This window comes from Silurus meridionalis, chromosome 21, assembly GCF_014805685.1.
Source record: "Silurus meridionalis isolate SWU-2019-XX chromosome 21, ASM1480568v1, whole genome shotgun sequence".
In the NCBI taxonomy this organism is placed as follows: Eukaryota; Metazoa; Chordata; class Actinopteri; order Siluriformes; family Siluridae; genus Silurus; species Silurus meridionalis.
The window spans coordinates 18,670,811-18,678,310 of NC_060904.1; the positions used below are offsets into that span (position 1 = coordinate 18,670,811).

The 7,500-nt window shown below is 46.0% G+C and overlaps 1 protein-coding gene across 1 annotated transcript in view; it reads right to left on the minus strand.

The window, feature by feature from the left end:
* The window catches only part of dpy19l1l (dpy-19-like 1, like (H. sapiens)), a 15,846-nt gene that overhangs the window by 5,712 nt on the left and 2,634 nt on the right, over positions 1–7,500 (minus strand). The window contains 7 exon segments of the mRNA XM_046877717.1: positions 80–171; positions 283–340; positions 1,072–1,165; positions 1,342–1,462; positions 2,218–2,355; positions 2,459–2,546; positions 2,629–2,653. Of these exon segments, the coding sequence (XP_046733673.1) occupies positions 80–171; positions 283–340; positions 1,072–1,165; positions 1,342–1,462; positions 2,218–2,355; positions 2,459–2,546; positions 2,629–2,653 (616 nt within the window).

Consider the following 7,500-nt stretch of genomic DNA (forward strand, 5'->3'; position numbering starts at 1 on the left):
TGGCTATAAGTTCCCTTAGCTTGTTAACAACACACTGCATCTCTATTACAAAATAAAACTGGTGAACTGAATGAGGTACCTGAGGATGTGTGTGAGGAGGAGCATCTGAAGAACCAGGAAGGGATAGGAGAAACTCTCTCTGAGGGGAGGAGTCCACATCACCCGCGTACTCTGGGTCACACACACGTGCACACACACATACACTCGTTTAATGTGGTGTACAGGGTGCAGAGGTGTGTGTGTGTGTGTGTGTGTGTGTGTGTGTGTGTGTGTGTGTCTCACCTCTCCATGGTTAAAGAAGAAGGACAGCACGGTGAGAGCTCCACCCATCTTACTGCCACTGAGGAAGAACAACACGGTTACAAAAGACTCAAACTCACACACTTTAATACACACTTTAATACACACTTTAATACACACTTTAATACACACTTTAATAAAACCTTCATATAAACGTCAGCAGATAAACAGCAGGTGGAATGAAGAGAATCACATTTATTTACTGTAACTGTTAGATTTTTTGTGAACTTCTACTTTTGATAGGAATTTAACTGAAGTATAATTTGATTGAATTCTTGTATTTAACTGCATTTTGAATCATATCTGATATCGAGTCCAAATTAATAAATAAAAATAACACACAGAGAAAAACCTGCACCCCGGAAGCTACTGATCTATAGGCAGGAGAACCAGAGCGATGCAGACGCAGACGCAGACGCAGACGAACAACAGTCTGAATTCTGAATCTGCATTTCTCTCGTTATCATAATTTACATTAGAACAGGAGACAAAAGTGCATCATCACATTAGTCACAACTTCTGGACTGCAGTGATGCACGTTTTTATTTTGCACTTTAAATTAAAAAGGTGTTCGTCAATTAAAAGCTCTGATTGTTTTAAACTTTAAACTAGTTTAAGATTTATATCTCGGTCCTTTTTTTAAACTCCGTCTCCATCCCTGGATGGATGGAGGGATGGATGGATGGATGGGTGGATGGATGGATGGATGGATGGATGGATGGATGGATGGATGGATAAGAAAGAATATAATGAATAAATGGAGATAAAAACCTCAGGTACGTCCCGTAGATGTAAAAAACGCTCATCATGGCTCCGTTTAAGAGGAAAACAAAAGTCACATAGAAGTACGCAGGATCTCCCATACCTACACACACACACACACACACACACACACACACACACACACACACACACACACACACACACACACACTGTTTACACAAGCACAAAGACCACCTGGAAGCCCCAATCCCATCACAGAGCTTTATCTCAGTGTGTGTGTGTGTGAGATTAAAGTCCACTGAAGTGTAAATGTAAAACCTTCACAGCTCTCCACAGGATCCAGATCTTCTCCTCTGTTGATGGTCCAGCACATTTTAGTGGGGATCCTGAAAAACTCCATAGCGGTGGAATAAACACGGTACCAGCTGGCCAACACCACCTGCAGGACAAATCACATTACACCATATAATACCCCACCATCACCCCCACCCGTTACACCACCCCATCACCCCCACCCGTTACCCCACCATCACCCCCACCCGTTACCCCACCATCACCCCACCGTTACCCCCACCCGTCACACCACCCCATCACCCCACTCCGTTACCACCATCACCCCATCACCCCCCACCTGTTACCCCCACCATCACCCCACCGTTACCCCACCATCACCCCCACCCATCACCCCCACCCGTTACCCCCACCATCACCCCCACCCGTTACCCCCACCCGTCACACCACCCCATCACCCCCACCCGTTACACCACCATCACCCCCACCCGTTACACCACCATCACCCCCACCCGTTACCCCCACCATCACCCCACCGTTACCCCCACCATCACCCCCACCCGTTACCCCCACCCATCACCCCACCGTTACACCACCCCATCACCCCACCGTTACACCACCATCACCCCCACCCGTTACCCCCACCATCACCCCCACCCATCACCCCCACCCGTTACACCACCCATCACCCCCACCCGTTACCCCCACCATCACCCCACCGTTACCACCACCATCACCCCCACCCGTTACACCACCCCATCACCCCCCACCTGTTACCCCCACCATCACCCCACCGTTACCCCACCATCACCCCCACCCGTTACCCCACCATCACCCCCACCCCGTTACACCACCCCATCACCCCCACCCCGTTACACCACCCCATCACCCCCACCCCGTTACCTCAGGGTACAGGTTAAACCTCTTCAGGGTGTTGATGACCAGTGGATACTCAGTGAGTCGGTCGTTCATGATCAGGCCGAGGCCGTTCAGGAAGGACGGAGCCTCGATGATGCTCTTAAAGTAGGAGTAATACAGACCCTGGAGTGGAACACCAATCAGAGATCACAGTGAACATCTAAGAAGTCCTTCATCTGCATGATGGTGTAAATCTACAAGACTACCAAAGGAACAGCACAAGCACCATTTCAGTCCTGAAGGCCATCTCCTTCTCCAGAGAGGACATGTGGGAGAAGTGGCGGTCGTTCTCGAACAGCTCCGAGAGGTGGTACCTGCAAAAACCACACACAGATCTACAGCTAGAAGCTCCTCATCAGGCTCCTAGAGCAAACCAGATCTAAATCAGGAACTCACCAGTGAAGAAATCCTGCAGTGAGAGCTGTGAACACACATGGAGGAGTCAATCATACACTGGGACAGTGCTGCTATACATTACCTTCACCCTGACACGTCACGTCACGTCACGTCACGTCAGTAAACATCACGTCATGTCAGTACTTGTCGCGTTAGTACACGTCACGTCAATAAACATCACGTCACAATGTCACGTCACGTCAGAACGTCAGTGTGTGTGTGTGTGTGTGCGTGTGTGAACAGTACAGACAGATAGATACAGTACCTGGTCTATAAACTGGTGTAATTATTAAACTGATAAATAACGTTATAAATCAGAGCGTGTGAAACAACTGCTACACTAAAGTTCACCTTTAATCACCATCATTATTTACTGTGATCCAGTGCAGGCAGAAGGTAGAATCTATTCATTATCTTCCCCAAAATCCTACAAACAAAACCTCATAATCACAACAACTTGGTTTACATCAAGGACATGTCTGTATATTGCTGCATTCATCTTTCTCTCCATCCTGATGAGTTTTCCAGTTTCATCCCCACAGCATGATGCTGCCACCACCATGCTTTACTGTAGAGATGGTATTGGCCAGGTGTCTGGTTTCCTCCAGACATGACACTTGGCATTCAGGCAAATGAGTTCAATCTTTGTTTCTCATGGTCTGAGAGTCCTTCAGGTGCATTTAGCAAACTCCAAATGGGCTGTCATGTGTCTTTTACTGAGGAGTGACTTCCGTCTGGCCATTCTACCATACAGGTCTGATTGGTGGAGTGCAACAGAGATGGTTGTTCATCTGAAAGGTTCTCCTGTCCACAGAGAAATGCTGGAGCTCTTTCAGAGTGACCATCGGGTTCTTGGTCACCTGCCTGACTAAAGCCCTTCTCCTCTGATCGCTCAGTTTGGCCGGGTGGCTCGGCTTTAGGAAGAGTCCTGGTGGTTCCAAACTGCTTCCATTTACAGATAATGGAGGCCACCATTAGTGTTGCACAAGTCAGTAAACTGTTAGTGACGGCCTCAAGCCCCGATAAATGTGAAGGATAAAACGTGCCAAATCAAATATGCAGATGATGAACCAAATTTTCATAGCGGATCGGTCGAGGCCCGGATCACCACATCGACAGAGTGATGAGAAAAGTAGGCAGGAGAACAAGGAGATGCAGCAGCAGGTGAAGAGGGATGTTGTAAAAGCCAAGGAAAAGGCATATGTGGAGCTGTAGGAGAAGTTGGACACTGAGGAAGGAGAAAAGGATTTATAGCGATTGGCCAGGCAGAGGAACCGAGCTGGGAAGGATGTGCTGCAAGTTAGAGCAATAAAGGATGGAGATGAAGATGTGTTGACTAGTGAGGAGAGTGTGTTGAGAAGATGGAGGGAGTATTTTTAAAAGCTGATGAACGAGTAAAATGAGAAAGAGAGAAGGTTGGATGATGGAGATGGTGAAGCAGGAAGTGGATAGGATTAGTAAGGAGGAATTGAGAGCAGCGATTAAGGAAGTCAGTTGGATCAGATGACATACCGATAGAAGCATGAAGATGTTTAGAAGTGATGCAGTGGAGTTTTTAACCAGATTGTTTAACAGGATTGTGGAAGGTGAGAAGATGCCTGAGGAATGGAGAAGGAGTGTGCTGGTACTGATCTTTAAGAATCAGGGAGATGTGCAGACCTGCAGTAACTACAGGGGAATAAAGTTGATCAGTCACACCATGAAGTTATGGGAAAGAGTAGTGGAAGCCAGGCTGAGAGAAGAGGTGACCATCTGTGAGCAGCAGTATGGTTTCATGCAGAGGAAGAGCACCACAGACGCATTATTTGCTTTGAGAATGTTAATGGAGAAGTATAGAGAAGGTCAGAAGGAGCTGCATTGTGTGTTTGTGGATTCAGAGAAAGCAAGGATCGGCTCTGAGCCCTTTCCTGTTTGCAGTGTTGAAGGACGAGGTCAGAGAGTCTCCGTGGACTATGATGTTTGTGGATGATATTGTGATTTGTGGTGAGAGTAGGGAGCAGGTGGAGAAGATCCTGGAGAGGTGGGGGTACACACTGGAGAGAAGGGGAATAAGTCAGTATGAGTAAGACAGAGTACATGTGTGTGAATGAGAGGGAGGGCAGTGGAGTGGTGCGGTTGCAGGAGAAGATGTGGAGAAGGTGGAGGAGTTCAGGTACCTGGGGTCAACAGTGCAGAGTAATGAAGAGTGTGTTAGAGAAGTGAAGTGTACGATGATGGACAGGATTAGAAATGAGTTTATTAGAGGGACAGCACATGTGAAACGCTTTGAAGACAAGGTGAGGGAGGTGAGATTGAGATGGTTTGGACATGTGCAGAGGGACATGGGGTATATCAGTAGGAGAATGCTGAGGATGGAGACACCAGGAAGGAGGAAAAGAGTAAGACCAAGGAGGAGGTTTATGGATGTGGTGAGGGAAGACATGCAGGTAGATGGTGTGAAAGAGGCAGATGTAGAGGACAGGGGGGTATGGAGACGGATGATCCTCTGTGGAGACCCCTAATGGCAGCAGCCGAAAGAAGAAGAAGAAGAATAAGGAGGAGGCCACTGTGCTCATTGGGACCTTCAAATGCTGCAGAAAGGTTTCTGTCCCCTTCCCCAGATCTGTGTCTCGGTGTGATCCTGTCTCGGAGGTCTACAGACAATTCCGTGGACTTCATAGCTTGTTTGTGCTCGGACATGCACTGAAACTGTAGGACCTTCTATAGACAGGTGTGTGTGTTTCCAAATCTGAATTGACCACAGGTGGACTCCAATCAAGTTGTAGAAACATCTCAAAGATGATCAGTGGAAACAGGATGCACCTGAGCTTAATGGCGAAGGCTGTAAAAACGTATCTACTTCCTCTAAAGGTTTCTTCCTTCACCACAGTCTCCACCGAGTCATTCATCAGGGACAAACTTACACTTATAAAGAACATCTTCATTTTTATCTCCACATGATCTGTGTGAAGCTGCTCTGAGACGATGTTCATTATTAAAAATTCAAAACAAATAAACATGAATTAAATTTTAAGAAAGTGAAGTGAGCTGAAGTGTGTAAAGACGTGTGTGAGGAACTGAGACATGGGGTCTGGTGTGCAATAAAGAACTGGTGGAGTTAAATAAAATGAACTGTCAGGTGTTGGACTCCTGAAGGCAAAGAATGAGATGTTTCAGTGAGATGTTCCTGTAGAAGTAAAATGTTTCAGTGAGATGTTCCTGTAGAAGTGAAATGTTTCAGTGAGATGTTCCTGTAAGAAGTGAGATGTTTTAAGTGAGATGTTCCTGTAGAAGTGAGATTTTCAGTGAGATGTTCCGTAGAAGTGAAATGTTTTAAGTGAGATGTTCCTGTAGAAGTGAGGTACACACTGGAGAGAAGGGAATAAGTCAGTATGAGTAAGACAGAGTACATGTGTGTGAATGAGAGGGAGGGCAGTGGAGTGGTGCGGTTGCAGGAGAAGATGTGGAGAAGGTGGAGGAGTTCAGGTACCTGGGGTCAACAGTGCAGAGTAATGAAGAGTGTGTTAGAGAAGTGAAGTGTACGATGATGGACAGGATTAGAAATGAGTTTATTAGAGGGACAGCACATGTGAAACGTTTTGAAGACAAGGTGAGGGAGGTGAGATTGAGATGGTTTGGACATGTGCAGAGGGACATGGGGTATATCAGTAGGAGAATGCTGAGGATGGAGACACCAGGAAGGAGGAAAAGAGTAAGACCAAGGAGGAGGTTTATGGATGTGGTGAGGGAAGACATGCAGGTAGATGGTGTGAAAGAGGCAGATGTAGAGGACAGGGGGGTATGGAGACGGATGATCCTCTGTGGAGACCCCTAATGGCAGCAGCCGAAAGAAGAAGAAGAAGAATAAGGAGGAGGCCACTGTGCTCATTGGGACCTTCAAATGCTGCAGAAAGGTTTCTGTCCCCTTCCCCAGATCTGTGTCTCGGTGTGATCCTGTCTCGGAGGTCTACAGACAATTCCGTGGACTTCATAGCTTGTTTGTGCTCGGACATGCACTGAAACTGTAGGACCTTCTATAGACAGGTGTGTGTGTTTCCAAATCTGAATTGACCACAGGTGGACTCCAATCAAGTTGTAGAAACATCTCAAAGATGATCAGTGGAAACAGGATGCACCTGAGCTTAATGGCGAAGGCTGTAAAAACGTATCTACTTCCTCTAAAGGTTTCTTCCTTCACCACAGTCTCCACCGAGTCATTCATCAGGGACAAACTTACACTTATAAAGAACATCTTCATTTTTATCTCCACATGATCTGTGTGAAGCTGCTCTGAGACGATGTTCATTATTAAAAATTCAAAACAAATAAACATGAATTAAATTTTAAGAAAGTGAAGTGAGCTGAAGTGTGTAAAGACGTGTGTGAGGAACTGAGACATGGGGTCTGGTGTGCAATAAAGAACTGGTGGAGTTAAATAAAATGAACTGTCAGGTGTTGGACTCCTGAAGGCAAAGAATGAGATGTTTCAGTGAGATGTTCCTGTAGAAGTAAAATGTTTCAGTGAGATGTTCCTGTAGAAGTGAAATGTTTCAGTGAGATGTTCCTGTAAGAAGTGAGATGTTTTAAGTGAGATGTTCCTGTAGAAGTGAGATTTTCAGTGAGATGTTCCCGTAGAAGTGAAATGTTTTAAGTGAGATGTTCCTGTAGAAGTGAGATGTTTCAGTGAGATGTTCCCGTAGAAGTGAAATGTTTCAGTGAGATGTTCCTGTAGAAGTGAAATGTTTCAGTGAGATGTTCCTGTAAGAAGTGAGATGTTTCAATGAGATGTTCCTGTGAAAAGTGAGATATTTCAGTGTGATGTTCCTGTAGAAGTGAGATTTTCAGTGAGATGTTCCCGTAGAAGTGAAATGTTTTAAGTGAGATGTTCCTGTA